General features: G+C 46.5%; 1 protein-coding gene across 6 annotated transcripts in view; it reads right to left on the bottom strand.

Annotated features, from left to right (window-relative positions):
* LOC137518508 (tensin-3-like) overlaps positions 1–22635 on the bottom strand; it is an 841402-nt gene that overhangs the window by 62712 nt on the left and 756055 nt on the right. For 5 of the 6 annotated variants that reach the window (XM_068236462.1, XM_068236464.1, XM_068236463.1 and 2 more), the window contains 3 exons: positions 16904–17072; positions 2822–2890; positions 2707–2733 (listed from right to left, as the gene is read on the bottom strand). In XM_068236462.1, the coding sequence (XP_068092563.1) occupies positions 2707–2733; positions 2822–2890; positions 16904–17072 (265 nt within the window). The remainder of the gene's footprint in view (positions 1–2706; positions 2734–2821; positions 2891–16903; positions 17073–22635) is intronic. The other variant, XM_068236465.1, reaches the window with a different exon arrangement.

Below are 22635 nucleotides of genomic sequence, written 5' to 3'. Positions count from 1 at the left end.
CTGTTTAAAAGGAAATAAACTTGGCAGCCGCCCTATCCCCTCACTTCAGGTTCCCTTTCAATGCCTTTCTATGCCTACATGTTTCTATTTCCCAATTCATCTGACAAATAAATGTTTATTATTTATCTCCAACTGGTAACTGGAGATAAAATAACTGAGGCTTTAAAGTGCAACTGTCAGGCAAAAAATAAAAAATCAATTCTTTATTTTTATCTGGTAAACAAGTAATAAGGATGTTAACCAGGCAAACCAAAAGTTAAAAATCACTTATTTTTCTTCTCCATAAAACATAATTCCCCAGTTTCCCTGGCTCTTATTTGGTACATCTACCTCACAAAGGAAGTTGCAGGGCATGCTGGGTTTTCTTTTTTCTTCTTTACTTTCCCCTCAGACAAAACTAATGCAGCCTGACTGGTTGAAGCTTTCTTTCCCTCCACTTTTCCCCTCCTACACCTCTGTTACTCTCTGATTGGCCAATATTTCTCATGCTGAGACAATGCACTTTCTACTGCAAAGCTGGGTGGGAGTTTCTGAATACTGGGAGGAGGGTGGGCATAATCAGGCAGAGGAGAGTAAGGGAGAAAATTATGTCAGGATAGGCTTCAAGATAAACAAAGCCAAAATGGAAAATCTTACGAAGGTTTTTCTCTTTTTTTACAATAGAAAAATCACTAAAATAAAAACATGGACAGTGCAATACATATGTTATGCAAGTAGAGCAAGTATTTATCTACTTATATGTGTTGTTTTTTTCTGAGATAGTATAGCTAACATCTCCTATTTAAAGGTTTTTTTTTTCAATACAGCACAATTCTGAGGTTGTAGAAAAGGAAAAAAAATAACTTACAGTATACAAATTGAATATTAAGCCTCACTGTTTTCTAATATTACTTTTTGACTACAATATTAAGCAAAGCATGGAATTTGGGTGCCCACAACTGGCTGGTATTTGCATAGTTAATTTCAGTTATAGCGGTGTAACGATCGGTGTAACACAGAGAGGGTCTGATTATTGGTGATCTGCAGTATCACCAAGAATACAGATATATACCCGATTATTGATGATCTGCAGTATCACCGGTAATGAGATATATTACTAACCTCTGGACACCTGAGAGATATGAATGTTTGGTGCAACAGTAATACTTTGAGAACAATACCAGGAGGACAGGTACAAGGCAGTAAGGAATACTGCTGGAGTAGTATCTTTCCACAGCCTGAGACTCTCCCGTGGGGAGGAGTCAGACTGGGAGAGGGAAGGACCAGAGCGTGAGTGACACCAAAAGAAGGATGCCACTGACTGATCTGTGAACTATCTCTTAACTGTGGAGATAGCTCTCAAGGTCGGACAAGCCAGGTCGGCAACACACTGACATACAAGGTACAAAGACAGGAGGCTGATTTGGTAATCCTTAGGCAAGCAGGGTTTTGGCAACAGAGTATCAGATATAGCGAAGTACCAAATCAGTGAACAGAAGAGTGGTCAGGAAGGCAGAAGGTCATAACAGATAATAAACAATGCCTAGTCTTGGGTGTGAGCTCCGTGATCATCAACACCCTGGAACTAGTCTGAAGTATAACAGAATGGTAACACAAGTCCCTAATCTTTGGGTGTGAGGTCCTTGATCATCAACACCCTGGAACTAGTCTGAGGTATAACAGAATGATAACACAGATTCCTAATCTTTGGGTGTGAGGTCCTTGATCATCAACACCCTGGGACTAGTCTGAAGTATAACAGAATGATAACACAGGTTCTGACAATAAGGTCTGAGTGCTTCCACGTAGTGATCGCAACGGCAGACAACCAGTGAATGACCAGCAACCAGTATATATAGCCCAGCGCTCTCCAGCGCCTCCCCTAAGTGCTGAACCAATGGAAACTGGTACAATCGTCAGCTGACCGGCTTGGTCAGCTGACTCCCTTCTGGCTGTCATAAAAGTTCTGCCTCTCAACGCGCGCGCGTCCTTCTGAACCTGTGTGGACTATCAGTCCCAGCCACACCAGACATGTCTTGCGTACCACCCGCCGCGCTGGACGCGGAATCCGCCGCACCGCTATCAAGGCATTCGGCGGTTTCTCCGCGTTCGGCCATACTAGCAGATGTAGGCCCACGCGTGCAGACCGCCGCGTTGGACGCGGAAACAGCCGCCTTACTCTGCGTGCACGCGGCGGCTTTTCCGCGTTTTCTCACAAGCGGTGCTCAGTGTATAATTTTGGTGTCGGAGTAGGACTCAGCAGCGCATGAAGCCGAACTCCATATAATGGCAAGTGTGCACAGAGTTCGGCTACCATTTTTAGGTAGAAAAGACACATAGCAGGAGTATAGGGTGCTTGATGTTTAGCTATTATGTAGATGAACCCCACAGCGGCCTACCATTAGTGTTAAGCGTAGGTGGGGGGTGTTAGTGTTGGGCATAGGTGGGGGTGGCTTGGGTTAGTGTTATGAGTAGGTAGGGGCGGGTTCATAGGCATAGGTAGGGAGGAGGGTTAGTTTGACAGAATAGGTTAGGTTATAACAGATAAATATACCAGTAACATTACCAGTATTCTACTATCTGCATTATTCGGCTCCCACATTTTCAAATCAAAGCTTTATAGATCCTGATCAGATGTTTATCCATGGGTTCAGTTAAACACAAACAACTCTACTGAAAATGTGGATTCTAAGAATAAAATGGTTCATCACAATTTATACAACTTACTTTGCATAGAGTCCTTCTCTCTGCCACCTAAATTACAAAAAATAAAAATAAAAATTAGGGGCTTCAAATGCACTCCAATTAGTCTTATGGTTTACTTAATGTACTCTATACTTACTTTCTATCTTGTGGATCAAGTGCACAGAATATAATTGTATTAACTGGATAATGTCTTCGAAAGAAGAGTCTAGTAGATAGGAATAGGGAAAAAATTAAAGTGATTCTTGTTTAAACAGAAATGACAAGAGGAAACTGAAAAAGAAGAGCAACAAGCTTTTATGACAATGAAAACCACACACAGAATAAAATCAATAAACAGTACATCAGATAGCAATACAAAAGCTTGGCAGATAAGATTTTTGTCCCTAGGGTTGTACAACGGACAAGGGGACATGATTTGAGGGTGGAGGAAAAAAGTTTTTGCCATCTATTTAGAAAGGGGTCCTTCACAGTGAAAGTGGTTACAATCTGGAACATCTTACCTCAGAAAGTAGTTATGGCAAACTCTATATCTGCATTTAAAGATGGCTTGGATGCCTAACTTGCATTGAAGGGCATCCACGGCTATAATTTTTCGGTAATTCCTAGAAGAGTTGATCCAATGATCTGACTGCCAATTGGAGTTGTGAAGGAATTTTTCCCTTTTATGGCTAATTGGCCCAGGCCTTGTAAGGTTTTTTTGCCTTCCCCTGGATCAACTGAGATATGAATCAACTGGGATATGTGCAGGTCCAGGATGGAGTTTTATTTTTATTTTATATATTTATTTATTTTTCCTGGTTGGACTTAATGGACGAAGGTCTTTTTCCAACCAAACTAACTATGTAACTATGTAAGAAGAAAAAAAATATAACACCGACTACTAAGATAACGTAGAGTTCATGAAGAAAAGCACCCCCTTCCTGGGCAACGGCCAGACCCGTTACCCACCACTAGTTGTTAAAAGTAACTAAAGCATACTGAATACGGAAAACCTTTGATAAATAAAAACATTGCAGATTTTGAGGCCTGTTCCAGTGCAAAGCGCAATCCCATTTGAAAACTCACTGTTATTCTGATCGTGATTTGCAGTGTTTTCCCATATACTGTGCGATCATCTTTATGCAGGGCTTAATTGCATTTGCGATTTTTGGCAGATAAGAGGGTGGGCCCTCACACCGCATGAAAATTCCATAGTATCACGCTTGCTATGTGATTTTAATGCGCTCCAATAGACTGCTACTTAATCGCAATTGCAGGAAAACTGTGAGTAGTACAATTGTGCTTAGGTAAAAATAGCATCCCACATGATAACCACACTGGGAACACCATAAAATCACAACTGATCCGATTTTGGATCAGAACGCATTCAAAGGAAAAGGGCTCTTATAAAAAACTAAAAATTGTCATTATGTCCACCGGCATCCTCTTCATCTGCCTCTTGCTAGAAGTCTTCAGGGCTCAATCCAAGGTCCCTTTTGGGTGGATACCAGAAAGTGCAGCATATATATCACGGGGCGTAGCAATAGGGGTTGCAGAGGTTGTGACCGCATCGGGGCCCTTGGGCCAGAGGGGCCCTCCCTCAACTACAGTATTAGCTCTCTATTGGTCCTGTGCTCATGATAATCACTTCTATAGATACTTTGAATAGTGGTAATTATTAACAAACTGCTCCCCATCCCCTTCTTGCACCTCTGACACTGTAGTTGCCATTGGCAGGTTTTGGAGCGCCATATCAATTGTTATGTATAGAGTGCTTTCGGGGCCCCATTGTAAAACTTGCATCAGGGCCCACAGCTCCTTAGCTACGCCACTGATATATCATGTTGGTGAATCAGGGTAGACAGGGTAGTGAGGCATACAAAAGAACAGGAAAACATTATTAAAGTGAATCTGAGGTGAGAATTATATGGAAGCTGCCATATTTATTTCCATTTAAGCAATACTAGTTGCCTGGCTGTTCTACTGATCCTCTGCCTCTAATACTTTTAGCCAAAGCAGATCAAGTGTTTCTGACATTATTGTCAGATCTGACAAGATTAACTGCATGCTTGTTTCTGGTGTGCTTTTTTGGCCACAAGATGGCAACCTTGAGTTTGTTTACATTGCGTCACTCTAAGCGTACAATGTACGCTTAGAGGGACATAGGATTCAGAAAATGCGAAGCTTCCGAGAGAAGCTGTCACTTTTTATGCAGGGGAGAGGAATCAGTGATCGGGCACCATAGCCCGATTCACTGATTTCTGGGCTACGGAATCCGCAGCCGGGAGCGCGCGTGCATGCGCGCGATCGGCCGCGGGAGCGCGCATGTCCTCCTTGACGTTTAAATACGTCAAGGAGGACAAAGTGGTTAATATAATGTATGATCCTACCTATAATAGGATCCACATATGCCTTTGCCTTAGGCAATGAACTCTGAAGCAAATCGAACAGTCCCTCTACCCTGGGAATTTCGGTTTGGCTGGTCATTCTGTAACGTTTGCGGAATAGTTTCCGTGGTCAGCGCACAAGATGCGCGCTGACACAGCGGAAATCCTCCACAAGCGTATAACTAGGTAGTACCCAGGTTAGGTGCTATGCACCTGTAGAGGGAGATTCCCACCGGCAGATGGAGCTATGGAGTACAGACGGACTCAGCCTCTGTACTGCCACAGATGCCAGATGGGAATTGTACGAATGAAGGCAATGTAGGGCTGGATAGCCCTAAAAGAGAAAGAGCACAGAGACAGAATAAATGTGTGTCCACCAAACTAGTTGCCACCCAGCAACAGTGAACACACATCAGCAGAAAAAAAGTATGAACGCAATCGTGAGAGAGGCGATTGCCAGAAGTGACATAAGACTGAGCAAGACAAAGCACGAGAGTAGCAAAGGCACAGCAAACAACAATGAGAATATAAAGAAAATAACAAACGCTAGCTAAACGCGAACACCGAACTCATTCGCAACAGTGAACGCGTTTTTGGCGCGGTCTCCGCACGATAAGCGCAACAGAGACAACCACGCCACCCTGACTAAGAAATGACACAAACGAACAAATAACAGGAACGCTTGCTAAACGACTGCCTTACCTCAGGTAACCGCAAACGTTTGCTCCAGACAGACAAACGAACAGAAACAGGAATAGGTCAGATAAGATCCACTGCTCTTCCGTCAGAGCGAGTGCGATCCGGGTTCAGTGACAGGACAGGAAGGATCCACTGCTCTTTCCGCCAGAGCAAGTGTGAATCAAGTACAGAAACAGAGGTAGCAGGATCCACTGCTCTTTTCCACCAGACAACAACGAAGGGAAATCTTGCGCTTCTGGGCACCGTGAGTGTAGGGGCAAACAGATGGATGGTGATGGTTTCACACAAAGGGCAGCTCCTTCATGCCCGGCTGAAAGGCATTCTTGGATAAAAACAGAAAAATGGAAAAGCGGAGGAGCGCTCCATAGTGTAAAACAGATTTATTAGGTTAAAATGCGCATAAAACAATTGCACTTACTAGAAAGTAGATGCATAAAAGCATATCAAGTGAGGGCAAAGCCCTATTCCTGGAACCCAACGCGTTTCGGCGAATCCTCGCCTTCATCAGGTTACCTGATAAAGGCGAGGATTCGCCAAAACGCGTTGTGACGCTGCCAGCACGCACCACTCCCCAGGGTCAGCCACCCCCTGTCCTTTCCATCTGGACCACGATCTCCGCAGGCCACGGAGTACGTAGAAGGCGGCCTCCCAGGGTTCCAGGAATAGGGCTTTGCCCTCACTTGATATGCTTTTATGCATCTACTTTCTAGTAAGTGCAATTGTTTTATGCGCATTTTAACCTAATAAATCTGTTTTACACTATGGAGCGCTCCTCCGCTTTTCCATTTTTCTCTTTTCCACCAGAGCAAGTGTGATCCACACGGCAAGACAGACAGACAGATGGAGCTACCAGTAGCAACCGCAGCTCTGGCCTACACTCCCAGACAGAGCACAGAATGATTTCCTGTCGACCGCCGCTGGCGACAAGACAATCCCAAGACAGAATGATTCACAACGCCAACCGCTGGCGACCGTGCAATCGCACAGACAAAACAGATAATACAACCTGACTGCACTAGAAGGGATACCTAATGCAATCCCAAGGAATTACTCTAAGATACTCTTTGAGGGCTCGTTCCCACTATCGCGAATTCGCATGCATCCAATGCATGCGGATTCGCACATGTAATGCAAGTGGATGGGCCTGTTTCCACTGTAGCGTTGTTGAGGTGCGTTTTTTTCAGCGGTAAAAAAACGCACAAAAGAGCCAACGAATTCGCCTGCGAGTGGAATGCATGCGAATCGCCGCTAATGTATTTAATAGTAAAAACGCATGCGTTTGTTACATGCGTTTTTACCCGCGATTTCGCGTGCGATTTCGCACCTTTTTCAATTTTATTTTGCCCTGGCAGTGTCATGGTTAATTTCGCATGGCACCCTGCCATGCGAAATCGCACGCAAAATCGCGGGTAAAAACGCATGCGGAAACGCATCCGCATGCGTTTTTACAAGCGTCGGAATGCCGGCGAAATCGCGTCGCAACAGTGGAAACAAGCCCTAACAAACAAACAGGGCTGATACTCTAGGAGCGTTCAACAGTAACAAACCATGAAAATGACCAGCAAATGATTCTGGTATTTATACTGCCAGCCTTCAAAGGAGGCAAGTAGGCAATTTGCATAACGAATGTATGCAAATTCCTCAGCAGCAGAGCTGGCCTGAAACTTGCAAAGCAAAGACAGGTCTCTTTTCCAGAGACCTGCAGCCTTCAGACTTAAGGAATGGTCAAACAGCTGTCTGTCTGTGCAGACAGCTGAGCGGATCATTACACTACCATTCTTGCACTGTTAATGGCACATGCCTCAAACCTGGTACAGTTGGTCATTGGGTGACGGGTTCAAATTCAGAAAAGGGTGTGGAGCCACAAACAGCCAATCAGATTTTTTCATTTATTGCAAATTATTGATATCAAAGACCGCAAAGCTCACAAACTTGGTCATTGAGTAATTGTGTGGTAGGGTTAGAAAAAGTATGCAGAGCCAACACCAGCCAAATACATACCCGGGCAATGCCGGGCAATCAGCTAGTTGTTAATAAAGGTATGTTTGATAAGTAGACATGTATGGTATTTTGTACATACAGTGGGTTGCAAAAGTATTCGGCCCCCTTGAAGTTTTCCACATTTTGTCATATTACTGCCACAAACATGAGTCAATTTTATTGGAATTCCACATGAAAGACCAACACAAAGTGGTGTACACGTGAGAAGTGGAACAAAAATCATACATGATTCCAAACATTTTTTACAAATAAATAACTGAAAACTGGTGTGTGCATAATTGTAACGATTGTGGAACTTTCTCCGTGATCAGCGCACAACGCGTGCGCTGACACGGCGGAAATCTTCCACAAGCGTATATTTACAGGCACCCAGCAAAAGGTGCTACGCACCTGTAGAGGGAAATTCCTGTCGGCAGATGGCGCTGGGGAGTGCAGAGGAACCAATCCTCTGTACCTCCACAAGTGCCAGACAGGAATTGTACGAAGCGCAGAACGCAATCACAAGAGAGGCGATTGCGAATGAGATTGAGCAAAGGGACAGGTTGTATGTGTGTGCGCCAATCCAGTCGCCACCCCGCGACCGCGCACACACAACAGCAGATATGAAATAGGAACGCGATCGCGAGAGGTGCGATCGCCAGACGTGACACAAGGCAGATCAGAATAGAATACGAGGGTAGCAAAGGCACAGCAAATAATACAATAAGGAGATACGGAAAATAACAAACGCTAGCTAACCGCGAACACGGCACTCATTCGCAACAGTGCACGCGGTTATGCGCGGTCTCCACGTGATAAGCACAATAGAGACAAGCACGCCTAACTAACCATCGACAGACAAACATGAAACAGAGGACGCGAGCGCTTGCTTAACGGTTACCTCACCGAGCCTCCAGCAAGCGTAGCAGACAAGACAGACACACGAAAACAGGGACAAGCGAGAGATAGGATCCACAGCACTAGTGAAAAGTGGCTAGCGCGATCCAGGTACAGAGTAGCAGAACAGAAGGATCCCCAGCGCTAGCGAAAAGTAGCTAGCGCGATCCCAGAAGACAGAACAGAAGGATCCCCAGCGCTAGCGAAAAGTAGCTAGCGCGATCCCAGGAGACAGAACAGAAGAGATAGCTGGTAGCAACCGCTGCACCAGCTATACTCCAAGAACAGAGATCAGAACCATTTCCTGTCGACCACCTTTGGGACAGGACAATGGCAACAGGCAAGACAAGACAGAACAGGCAATACAGATAATACAACCTGACTGGGCTAGAAGGGGAGCCTAAAGCAACCCCCAGGAATTAACTATACTAGATAGCAATGGCTGACACTCCAGCAGTGTCCATCAGGAACAGACCATGGAAAGGAAATGACCAGCAAAGCCTTCTGGGAAACATAAAGCTCTTATAGTGCCAGTCATCAAAGAAGGCAGGTAGGGGATTTGCATAACGAATGTATGCAAATTCCCCAGCAAGAGAACAGACCAGAACTTGCAATGGAAAGACAGGTCTCTGTTCCAGAGTCCTGCAGCATGCAAACTTAAACAATGGTCAAAAGGCTGCCTGCCTGCGCAGGCAGCTGAGCGGATTCTCACAATAATTATTCGGCCTCCTTTGATCTGAGTGCAGTCAGTTGCCTATAGACATTGCCTGATGAGTGCTAATGACTAAATAGAGTGCACCTGTGTGTAATCTAATGTCAGTACAAATACAGCTGCTCTGTGAGGGCCTCAGAGGTTGTCTAAGAGAATATTGGGAGCAACAACACCGTGAAGTCCAAAGAACACACAAGACCAGAATCAGAATCGTTTATTTCGCCAAGTACAACGGGGGATGTACCCGGAAATATTTTTGGCTCATACAGGGTCGGTGATGGTACAAACACATACATGCAATCCTACAACACATACAATCAGGTACAGTATGGAACAAAGTAAGCATATACCTATAAATACATACAGCACATAACTATAGTGAAGGACGCGTGGGGAAGTCTGGAGTGCTGTGTGAGGGGAGCAGCCACATCTACTGGCGGCGCTCGCTTTGCAGCAGTTCCAGATGCCCCGTAGTGTGTCCTGAAAAAAAGTGGATAGAGAAAGAGAGAAGGAGAAGAAAAAAAAAAGTGGATAGAGAAAGTGAGAGAGAAGAGATAGCTAAAGGGAGAATAAGGAAGAAAGAGAGAGAACCAAAGCAGGAGGAGAGAGGCAGAGACCTTTTAAGGCAGCATGGTGAACCCCCCTGGGTACAGTCCAACAAACAGTCTGCTAAGCAAGCAAGCCCTGGCTTGCTGCCCTATCTAAGGTGGTCATGACCGTAATCCATATGCTGGTGGTTGCATGCAGAGGGGCCCGGTACTCCTGGGAGCAGGTCTAATGGAGGAGAACAAAGCCTTCCAGAGCTCGCGGGGATCCAGGGCTGCTGTGTAGGCTGGTCTGAGTGGCCTGGTGGATGATGGCAGAGGGGACTCCAGCACTGCACTGTGCTGCCGATCACTGCAGGCTCGATGGTGGGGAGCAGGACTTGGCTTAGGCAGACTTCGGGTCCTCAGATCGTCGCAAGGCAGCTACATTCCTCGGCGGCATCCTGTTGCCCCGGCAGCAGAGTTGAGGCTGCACCCAGGGATCCTGCGAGTCACTGTACCTCATGGCGGAGGCTGGAGGAGCTAGCTCGGGGCGAGAGTCAGGCAGCGACGAGGGAGCACGGGCGCCCGAACAGCTGATCAGCTGCCGGCCCGCAGCCTATGTGAGAGACCGGGCGCACCCGACCAGCAAGCTGGCCGGCGGCCTGCACAGTGACGGCCTGCGTGGATGGAGAATGGAGAATGTGGTGGACGAGAGAGCCTCTCTGCTGGAAGCCGTCCTGGATGAAGAGCTGCGGTGCCGTGGTGGCGCCGATGGTCCGGAGTCCGTGGATGGACGCAGCGGCGGCCCCGATCAGCTTGATCCTCTTGCCGGCCTGCAGACTGCGATCCGTGGATGGTACGGATCGAGACCAGCAGTGCCCATGTCCACCGCCGCCTCCTCCCTCAGCAGAAGTGAAACTCAGAGGTGAGTGGAGGAAGAGATTGCTTCAAAAAAGCAAAAAAGGCCGGAGCCCTGTGGCCGTGGCGTCCGAGTCCGACGCCATCTTGGTCTCCCTACAGACAGGTCAGGGATCAAGTTATTGAGAAATTTAAAGCAGGCTTAGGCTACCAAAAGATTTCCAAAGCCTTGAACATCCCACAGAGCACTGTTCAAGCGATCATTCAGAAATAGGAGTATGGCACAACTGTAAACCCACCAAGACAAGGCCATCCACCTAAACTCACAGGCCGAACAAGGAGAGCACTGATCAGAAATGCAATCAAGAGGCCCATGGTGACTCTGGACGAGCTGCAGAGATCTACAGCTCAGGTGGGAGACTCTGTACATAGGACAACTATTAGTCATGCACTGTACAAAGTTGGCCTTTATGGAAGTGTGGCAAGAAGAAAGGCATTGTTAACAGAAAGCATAAGAAGTCCCGTTTGCAGTTTGCCACAAGCCTTGTGGGGGACACAGCAAACATGTGGAAGAAGGTGCTCTGGTCAGATGAGACCAAAATGGAACTTTTTGGCCAAAGTGCAAAACGCTATGTGTGGCGAAAAAACTAACACTGCACATCACTCTGAACACACCATCCCCACTGTCAAATATGGTGGTGGCAGCATCATGCTCGGGGGGTGCATCTCTTCAGCAGGGACAGGGAAGCTGGTCAGAGTTGATGGGAAGATGGATGGAGCCAAATACAGGAAAAACTTGAAAGAAAACCTCTTGGAGACTGCAAAAGACTTGAGACTGGGGCGGAGGTTCACCTTCCAGCAGGACAATGACCCTAAACATAAAGTCAGGGCAACAATGGAATAGTTTAAAACAAAACATATCCATGTCTTAGAATGGCCCAGTCAAAGTCCAGATCTAAATCCAATCGAGAATCTGTGGCAAGATCTGAAAACTGCTGTTCACAAATGCTGTCCATCTAACCTGACTGAGCTGGAGCTGTTTTGCAAAGAAGAATGGGCAAGGATTTCAGTCTCTAGATGTGCAAAGCTGGTAGAGACATACCCTAAAAGACTGGCAGCTGTAATTGCAGCAAAAGGTGGTTCTACAAAGTATTGACTCAGGGGGCCGAATAATTACGCACACCCCACTTTGCAGTTATTTATTTGTAAAAAATGTTTGGAATGATGTATGATTTTCGATCCACTTCTCACATGTACACCACTTTGTATTGGTCTTTCATGTGGAATTCCAATAAAATTGATGCATGTTTGTGGCAATAATGTGACAAAATGTGGAAAACTTCAAGGGGGCCGAATACTTTTGCAACCCACTGTATATGTTGGAAAGTTGGTCACCACACATGGCTATCCTGAATAAGGATACAAATAATTAAGATTGATCTAGGCGCAGGACATTGTTGTATGTTTGTAAGGTCTCGGCAGGCCGCCGCTGACAGCCCTGCCGCTGACTCACAGTTTGTTGCCGTGCCTGCCGCTGACTCATAAGCATGCAGGGCGGCAGGCGGAGGATGCGTCCCTAGTGCGCGCTCCGTCTACGCAACAGTAGTCACGTGTCTCCCTGCGTATCAGCTGACATGCTGAGTTCTGATTGGCCAGTCCATGAATTTGTATCTGGTAAGTGCCCTCAGTCTTGGCCCGTGATAGCCTATGCTGGGCTTGTAGCTGAGATTGTGCTCACACCATGTGCCTTGTCTTGCTGCAGATTTCTAACTGTCTCTTGACCAAGCTTCTTGCAGATCTGATACCTTGTTGATACCTTGTTGCAGACTCAGATTGTACCTGACTACGTTTCTTCTGATCACCTGTTATTGGCCCCGGCTTGTACCTTACCTTACATCTTACTGGATCTCCTGTTGCCAACCTAGGATTGTTAACGGACCTTGCAAGAATATTGCCTGCCCTGATCCCATCCTGCTTTGACTATGCATCTGTATTGTGATTAGTATTACACTTTCGTCTGGATTGCCTCAGTCCATACGCCTCAGGTGACTATTCAAGTATACTGTGTCTGCATTACCTTGCTGTGTTTGGTGATTGTGTAGTTTGTTGTTAGTTAGGAGTGTACGCAGGTGTTAGGGCTGGGTTATAGATCAGTCATATGAGCATACAGTCTGACAAATAGCAAGTAACCAGACAAGCCTGAAAGTTTAACAAGCCAGATATCCTATCAAGGAGACTAACGGGGGGGGGGGGGGGGGGTCTCCATCATGGAAGAATCACAGCAACAAGTACTGATCCTCACACAGGCTGTTATGTCCTCACTGAACAAGTTTCTACTCATCAACAACAATTGACTCAGTATGGCCAATGCCATATCACGTATTGAACTTTCTGCTTCTGCTTCTGGATGTTCTATACCTCCTCAAAAGGACCCTAAAATGCCTATTCGGGAAAAATTATCTGGCGCTAGATCGCAATTCAGCAATTTCATGAATAACTGCCTAACATACTTCAAAGTGCGTTCTCAATCCTCCGGTTCAAGATCTCAAAGAGTGTCATTTGTCATATCTTTGATCCAAGGAGATCATGGGCTTACGGCCTACCAGCTGAGCATGAGGCCTTCTCAGTGGAGAACTTGTTTAAAGCAATGTCTGTCTTGTACTCTGATCCTGATGTTACCTCTACTGCAGTTCAAAAGTTAAGGAACTTACGACAAGGTCGCCGGACAGTGGAGGAGTATGCCACAGAATTGAAACAATGGTCTGTTTCGACTAATTTGAATGACTCTGTTCTCATGGATCAATTTCTGTTTGGACTCTCAGATACTGTTAATGATATTCTAGTCAGTCATCCAGTACCTGCTTCTCTTGAAGATGCTATTACTTTGGCAATCAGGGTTGACAGGCGTGTCAGACAACGCCATCAGGCAAAGTTTCATGTGTCAGTTTCCCCGATCCCTGAGTATCCTCTTGAATCTACAGTGTGTTGCAAAAGTATTCGGCCCCCTTGAAGTTTTCCACATTTTGTCATATTACTGCCACAAACATGAATCAATTTTATTGGAATTCCACATGAAAGACCAACACAAAGTGGTGTACACATGAGAAGTGGAACGAAAATCATACATGATTCCAAACATTTTTTACAAATAAATAACTGAAAAGTGGTGTGTGCATAATTATTCGGCCCCCTTTGATCTGAGTGCAGTCAGTTGCCTATAGACATTGCCTGATGAGTGCTAATGACTAAATAGAGTGCACCTGTGTGTAATCTAATGTCAGTACAAATACAGCTGCTCTGTGAGGGCCTCAGAGGTTGTCTAAGAGAATATTGGGAGCAACAACACCGTGAAGTCCAAAGCACACACGACAGGTCAGGGATCAAGTTATTGAGAAATTTAAAGCAGGCTTAGGCTACAAAAAGATTTCCAAAGCCTTGAACATCCCACGGAGCACTGTTCAAGCGATCATTCAGAAATGGAAGGAGTATGGCACAACTGTAAACCTACCAAGACAAGGCCATCCACCTAAACTCACAGGCCGAACAAGGAGAGGGCGGATCAGAAATGCAGTCAAGAGGCCCATGGTGACTCTGGACGAGCTGCAGAGATCTACAGCTCAGGTGGGAGACTCTGTCCATAGGACAGCTATTAGTCATGCACTGTACAAAGTTGGCCTTTATGGAAGAGTGGCAAGAAGAAAGGCATTGTTAACAGAAAGCATAAGAAGTCCAGTTTGCAGTTTGCCACAAGCCATGTAGGGGACACAGCAACCATGTGGAAGAAGGTGCTCTGGTCAGATGAGACCAAAATGGAACTTTTTGGCCAAAATGCAAAACGTTATGTGTGGCGACAGAGGCGGGACAAGGTCCTCCAGCACCCAAGGCTGAGACACCAAAGTGCGCCCCTCCATCCCTCCCGCCCCAGCCGCCACACACTGATTGATATTAGACTAAGAGGAGCCCCAAGGCCCCCAACCTCCCAACACCTTAATCTCTAGTTGTCTGGATTGCAGTCACTGCCATGTATTCCCTCTTATTAATTTTCTCTGCTTCAAACACAATAGGGGAATGATAGTTGAGTGAGTTGTGCGCCCCCTCCTGCACTGCGCCCTGAGGCTGGAGCCTCTCCCGCCTCTGCCTCGGCACGGCCCTGTGTGGCGGTAAACTAACACTGCACATCACTCAGAACACACTATCTCCACTGTCAGTAATGGTGGTGGCAGCATCATGCTCTGAGAGTGCTTCTCTTCAGCAGGGACAGGGAAGCTGGTCAGAGTTGATGGGAAGATGGATGGAGCCAAATACAGGGCAAACTTGAAAGAAAACCTCTTGGAGTCTGCAAAAGACTTGAGACTGGGGCGGAGGTTCACCTTCCAGCAGGACAATGACCCTAAACATAAAGCCAGGGCGACAATGGAATGGTTTAAAACAAAACATATCCATGTGTTAGAATGGCTCAGTCAAAGTCCAGATCTAAATCCAATCGAGAATCTGTGGCAAGATCTGAAAACTGCTGTTCACAAACGCTGTCCATCTAATCTGACTGAGCTGGAGCTGTTTTGCAAAGAAGAATGGGCAAGGATTTCAGTCTCTACATGTGCAAAGCTGGTAGAGACATACCCTAAAAGACTAAAGTGTAGAGAAACCGAGAGCTCAATATAGTGTAGTATGTTAAGCATAAATGAAGTAAAGGTTATCGTGAGAAAATTATACTCACAAACATGGGTTACCACACAGGCAACCACTGTATAGGCAGGTGAGGAGATTAGACCTGTCCTCACTCAGGGATAAGAAGTCGCTCTCTGTAGATGCGAAAGGGGGTAGATCACCCCTCCACCAGGGGTGGACAGGGTATAGCAGTAGGAGAACAGAGGCGCCAGCAGGATAAAAGTGGATAAAAACTTTAAAATTTGCTGGGAGGAAGCGGTGGACTTTCCTCCATAAAGCAGACACGAAAGACTGTCTGAATAGTAGTCACATTTATTACTTAGTACCCCAAAACAGTGCAACGCGTTTCGCAGGCCCAGCCCGCTTCATCAGGCAATAAAAATGGGGACAAGACAGAATTTCAGCAATAGCAGGTGTAGCGCCTCAGTGAGCCTCCTAAAATTCAAGTATACTGTGTCTGCATTACCTTGTATAGTTTGTTGTTAGGTAGGAGTGTACGCAGGTGTTAGGGCTGGGTTATAGGTCAGTCATATGAGCATACAGTCTGACCAATAGCAAGTAACCAGACAAGCCTGACAATGTTATTGCATCTACTTCATAGGCTGCTATGAGACGAATAGACACTGTCTTTATCAGTCAGAGAACAGAAGACAAGGAACACACATTGCTGGAATCTTTAACCCCTTACCACCATCTGAATAAGATTCTTTCAGCAAGGTGATTATTAAACTATACACTGAGGAGTTGATAGCAACCCCCCTGTGCAGTAACATGGTCCAGCCCTTTAAAGTGGATCCGAGACAAACTTTTGCGGTTTTCATTTTTGTGCCCCTTACATATAGTTTCTGGGGCATTATTCCTCCCAAATGCTTATTTTTTTATTACATAAATAGATTATACTAATCTAAACTACTGGTGCCTCCCCCAATTCCTCCAACACCTCGGCGTTCAGTCCCATGCTGCAATTAATCATGGGAGCTGAGCCTGGCGAGGAGGATCCTCCCATTATCATTTGCCTGACCCACTGTGCGCTGATTGGTGGAGGCGCACAGTGGGGCTGGAGTGGAGGCAGGAAGCCGATGGGCGAAGAGGGGGCCATGGACAGCGGGAGGCCAGTTCCACTGTAGCTGTCTCTCTCTGCTACACAGACCGCATGTGTGTGTGTGATGACAAGCAAAACATGGCTGCGCTCATTGTATCACAAGAAGAAATGATCCTATACTGTAGATGCAGTTTGCAGCTGGATTTACTGTGTAAACCATCTAAACTTTAGGTAAGATATATAGACAAGTTTCTTGCTATAGTTATTTTTTCATCTCGGATCCGCTTTAAGAGCCCAACACTTTTGTATCTAAAACTGACAGAGGATTTTACAGCAGAGAGGCAGAGCTGTGTGAGGAAAGAAACTGCTCCTAGTACTTGTGGTAATTTGTGCCCTAACATACAGCATTCTAAAAAATGCTTTAATCGATAGTATTCCTTTAGGTCTTAGACTTGTGTGATGTCCTTACTTTCGTTGATTATCAGTCAGAGTGATTCCGTGAGAAGACACCTTGAAATGCACCACAGTGGACACAGGAGGTGGGTCTTGGATTTCGGTCATGCTGAGGGCTTTCTGCACTGCTTGATACCCAGTAAGGGACTCCATATCCACTGAATTCAGATACCAAACGTTGCAAGCTGCAAATGTGAAAAAAATAATTGCAATTTTAACCACTACATCAACTAAATGAGATTCATTTTTTAATGACTGCAATATGATGCAGTTCAACACAACATGAAGCATTGCATATGTTCAACAGAGTAGAGTACAGAACTATGACCAAGTGTTTCAGAGATGATAATGTTGGTTTTTTTCTCAATACTTTGTCATTTGTGTAGATAATGTGTTAAAGGAAACTTGTATCACAAATGTGATTAATAAGCTAACTGTAGGTACATATACTGTGTATAAGGAGGGATAAACTTGGAATTGCTTGTTCTCCATTTTTGTAATCCGTAGGCTTTATTGAATGTGTTCTAAGTGCAGGAAGTCTATATCCTTTCCCCTTTTTTTTTTTTTTAGCCCTTCTGCTTATATGTTCTTCATTGTATGATTCCTCCTAAAGGTTTACCTGATGCCACTTGTCAAAATGCTGATTTGCAAATTATACTGGTTGCTATGGGCAACAAGAAAGACAATTTCCAGCCCTGAGGAGAAGGATTACTGGCACACGTGCAGTGATGGCTTCTTCAGTCCTGTTTATTGCACACACAGCATAGCCTCTTGAAGCCACAGAAGTTGTTGTTCATCACTTCTGATCCTACCCCTCCCCCATCTAACTGTGGTGTCAATTGTGGCAGGAGGGAGAGTGAGTGATACATGGACAATGCAGTTACAAGAAGGGGCCAGCCAGTACAAAAGGATAAGTGGCTTTGCAGGAGTTAAGACCTTTATCAACCTGTACCTATCACCAAGTCACCCAGTACCTGCCACCCTGGTCACCCAATCCTAGTCATCCAGTACTGATGTCACCCTTGTCACCCAGTAACTGTCACCCAGTAACTGTCACCCTGGTCAGCAAATACCTATTACCCCTTTTGACCTAGTACCTGTCAGTTTTTTCACTTAGTACCATCCTTGTCATTCAGATCACCCAATACCTATTATAAAGGTTATTCAATGCTAGTCACCCAGTTTCTGTCATCCCTGCCACTCTGTAACTTTCAACCAGGTATTAGATTCTCAGCACATGGTTCTTATGTTGGGCTCAAGTCAATTCATTATAGACAGTTTTGAGATTTTTTTTTAAGTAAAATATATTTAAAAACATTAACACACTTTTATAGTTTATTAAAAGCATAATAATGCATATCGCCGCTACAGGAAGCCGCTGTACCGCTTCCTGCTCATCACAGCAGCCGCAGAGCGCGCGCTGCTGTAATAGGAGATGCCACAGAGGAGAGCGGCTACTACGGGGGAATCTAATCGGACAAGCGGCCGCCCGCTCATGATAAGGTAACAGGAGCAGTGGCCGCTGAGGGGGGAGGGGCACGCCTACCCATACTAGTAAGCTATATTGGGCACTATACTAGCTATACTGGGCACTATATTGGGGCACTACCTACCTATACTGGGCACTATACTAGCTATACTGGGCACTATGCTAGCTATACTGGGCACTATGCTAGCTATACTGGGCACTATACTAGCTATACTGGGCACCATGCTAGCTATACTGGGCACTATACTGGGCACTATACTAGCTATCTGGGCACTATACTAGCTATACTGGGCACTACCTACCTATACTGGGCACTATACTAGCTATACTGGGCACTTTACTGGCTATACTGGGGCACTACCTACCCATACTGGGCACTATACTGGGGCACTACCTATCAATACTGGGACTATACTAGCTATACTGGGGCACTATACTAGCTATACTGGGGCACTATACTGGGGTAACTATACTAGCCATACTGGGGCAACTAAACTCCCTATACTGGGGCAACTATGCTAGCTATGCAGCCGCACCCCAGCTTCCCCCCATAGCCTGCTGCGCACGGCACTGTCCACTAGGTAGCGCAAACACCCGTGCCCCCTACCCCCCCCCCGCCGTTCCCCGGAGAAAAATTTGGTCAGTAAGTGTTCTTCGGGCCGGAAAAGGTTGGGAAACACTGTTCTATAGCTAAGCCTATGTCACCATTGCCTTTCTATTGTATCTGTTAAAGAAACTACAAACATTTATTAATCCTTAATTTGAAAAAAAATCAAAAAAATGAAGTTTTAGCATTAATATATGTAAAAAATAAGGAGAAAACAAGAGACAGGAGGCAGATGACTCCTCCAGGGGCTACAATCTGATTAACCTTCGGGGTAAGCCGCGCAGGAGGTTTTCTCAGGCCCTGCTGGGCCGATCTGCGTAATTTTTTTTTTTGCTGAACGCAGCTAGCACTTTGCTAGCTGCGTCAGCACACCGATCGCCGCCGCCCCGCGCCGATTCGCCGCTATCCGCGCCGCCGCAGAGCCCCCCCCTAGACCCCTGCGCTGCCTGGCCTATCAGCGCCAGGCAGTGCTAAGGGGTGGATCGGGTCTCCCTTAGACGTCACGACGTCCATGACGTCAATGACGTCATCCCGCCCCGTCGCCATGGCGACGGGGGAAGCCCTCCAGGAAATCCCATTCTTTGAACGGGATTTCCTGATTGCCTATCGCCAGAGGCGATCGGAGGGGCTGGGGGGATGCCGGTGAGCAGCGGCTATCATGTAGCGAGCCCTAGGCTCGCTATATGATTTAAAAAAAAAAAAAAAAAGCAAAAAAAGGCAGCGCTGCCCCCTGGCGGTTTTTAATATACCGCCAGGGAGGTTAAATAGTAATTAGGTGGCATGCAAAACTTGGGTAAGACCATATGTGAAGAGTGAGACAAGTCCCCTGAACACAAAACCTAGGCAGTAGACATTCACCATTCAAGCCGAACTGAAGAAATCCAATACTGCAGATAGTTGGGTTTTGGAGCTTGCATCTATTTAACCAAGTGAAACCACAGAAAGGGATGAAAAAGATGGAAAACTGATAACAATGGACATAAGTAAAACGATACAGAAACCTCCCAGCACTTCAACAGAATACAAATAAAGCAGAAAACTGGGATTAAGTTGTTTCAACTCAACCAGAATTGGAAGAAAGGCAAATTTAACCAACCTTAATAGTAGACATCTATGTCAAATTGGATGATCATCCTCAAAAACAATTTAAATGAAAATTTTACATTTTTATAGTGCTTTTCTTCTGACAAATTCCAAGCCCTTGAGAGTTGCAGCCACTTGGCAGGGCATCCAGGAGCATTATGTCCTTTAGAGTCTTTGGAGTTGATCCAGGGATTTTATCTGACTGCCATCTGGAGTTGGGAAGGATTTTTTTTTCCTTTTAAGGTTAATTGGTCCAAGCCTTGTAAGGGTCTTTCATCTTCCTCTGGAAGAATTGAGATATGTGCGAGTGTAGGACAGTATTTTTTTTTTCTTCTAGTTGAATTTGATGGACAGATGTCTTTTTTCAACCAAACTAACTATGTTACTATGTAAGGAAAGCATCCAAGCCCTTTTTAAATGCAGGTATAGTATTTGCTATAACTACTTATTGTGGTAAGTTATAACACATCTTAAAGAGAACCCAAGGTGGTTTCTAAGAATGATATCCGCACACAGAGGCTGTATCTGCCTATACAGCCCAGCATCTGTTGCTATGTATTGTCCCATCTAGGCCCCCCCTGCGCTCTGCTATGCCCCCATAAATCACAGCCGCGCTGTCGACATGCAACGTGTCGCAGCGGGCTGTGTTTACCTATGTAGTGTCACTCTCGCTGCTCCCCCCGCCTCCTGCATAGCTCCGGTCCCCGCCCGCATCCCTTCCCTCCAATCAGCAGGGAGGGACGGGATGCGGGCGGGGACCGAAGCTATGCAGGAGGCGGGGGGATCGGCGAGAGTGACACTACATAGGTAAACACAGCACGCTGCGTGTCGACAGCGCGGCTGTGATTTATGGGGGCATAGCAGAGCGCAGGGGGGGCCTGGGGGGACACTACATAGCAACAGAGGTTGGGCTGTATAGGCAGACACAGCCTCTGTGTGCGGATATCATTCTTAGAAACCACCTTGGTTTCTCGTTAACCACACTTACTGTGAAGAACCCTTTTCTAAATAGGCGGTTTCCTCCATGTGCAGTTTATATCCTCTTTTCTTTTGCACACATCTAGGAATAAAAAGCGAATTGACCAAGCTTTTGTGTTGCCCTTAGATGTATTTATACATATTCAGAGGCCCTCCCAACTTCTCCTGAATCCGGCAACCCTCTCAAAACCTCATAGGGACTCGGGGACAGCAGCACCTCTGGAGCACTCCCCTCCTCCAGCTTTAACTTTTTCGTCACTCTTACAGACTCACTGTGTTGTCTCTCCACTGTCTGCTTCCTCTGTGCAGGCGTAAGCTGACTCTTACCCACCTGTGTCCATCCACCTCCAGCATCACTGGTGTCCATCTCCTCCTCCTTCTCTTTTTCCAGCAGTGCCTCCAATCTCTCCACTTGCGACCCCCAATCTACCTCATCCATACTTTCCTTCTCACTCTCCTCCTCAGAGCTGTCACTCTCCGCCACTTTCTCTCCAGAACTCTGCAACTCCCCAGTCACAACCTTGCTGGAGGAACTACTGGTCCCATCACGCCCCTCCGATTCCTTCACTAGTGTTTTCCCTCCAGCAACAGCACCTCCTTTCTCCACAACAGTCACTCCACTGTCACCACCAGTCACCCCGCTCTTCACAGGCTCTTCCTTAGTGATCTTTGGGAACGGCGCATGGCCACACCCACTACTCTGCATAGCAGGCCCCTGACCATGCCCTCCGGCACCTCCAATCGCTTCCTTCTGCTTTCCTGCAGCCACAGCCCCAGCCTCCTTGTTACCAGACTCCACCTTCTTCTTCATAGCAGACACACCTTCCTCCTTTCTCTCAACAGTCACTCCACTCGGGACACTCACTGGCACTTGACCACGCCCCCACCTTCTCCGCTCGGCTTTGCATGGATTTCCATACTCCCCTGTACAGACTTCTTCACAGCGGAAACCTTCACCCCATCTGCACCAATCACCTCCCCAGTCCCAGGTTTTTCCTCCCGCACAACCGCCACAGAATCACTCGGCAAGGTACTCGGCACTTGGCCACGCCCCCCGCCATCTCCAGTCTCCTCCGCCACCATCCTATCCTCGCCACTTGCAGAAAACAATTCAGTTTCCTCCACAACGCCACTCGCCCCTTCACAAGTCACATCACTTACCTCCCCAATCACATCACTCACACCACCAGCAGTCACCCCACTCTCCACAGCACTATCACCCGACACAGGAGGCTCCGCAGCCAGCTCATCCACACTCTCATCAGCCACCGGCTCAGACACCTCCCTCTGCTCAGTAACTACAGTAGCAGCAGTTACAGTATGCTCACCCCACTTCCCAAACCAACTTCTCCCCTCCTTCGCAACAGCAGCATAGGAGAAGAGACTCCTCTCCCTATTCAACGGGCAGTCCTTGGCTAAGGTCACACACACGGGGGGGTGAACACTCGTAAGCCTGATGACCCTTCTGCCTGCAGAACCTGCAAGTAGATTTATTAGGACAATGCTCCCTCATGTGCCCATACATATAACAGTAACGGCAGTACTTCGGCTGGCCCTGGTAGCTTATGGTGCACTTTTCACCCGCCACAGT

This window comes from Hyperolius riggenbachi, chromosome 5 (genome assembly GCF_040937935.1).
Source record: "Hyperolius riggenbachi isolate aHypRig1 chromosome 5, aHypRig1.pri, whole genome shotgun sequence".
Classification (NCBI taxonomy): domain Eukaryota; kingdom Metazoa; phylum Chordata; class Amphibia; order Anura; family Hyperoliidae; genus Hyperolius; species Hyperolius riggenbachi.
Note: the sequence above shows the minus strand (reverse complement) of the source record. Positions and strands in the feature narration are given on the sequence as shown.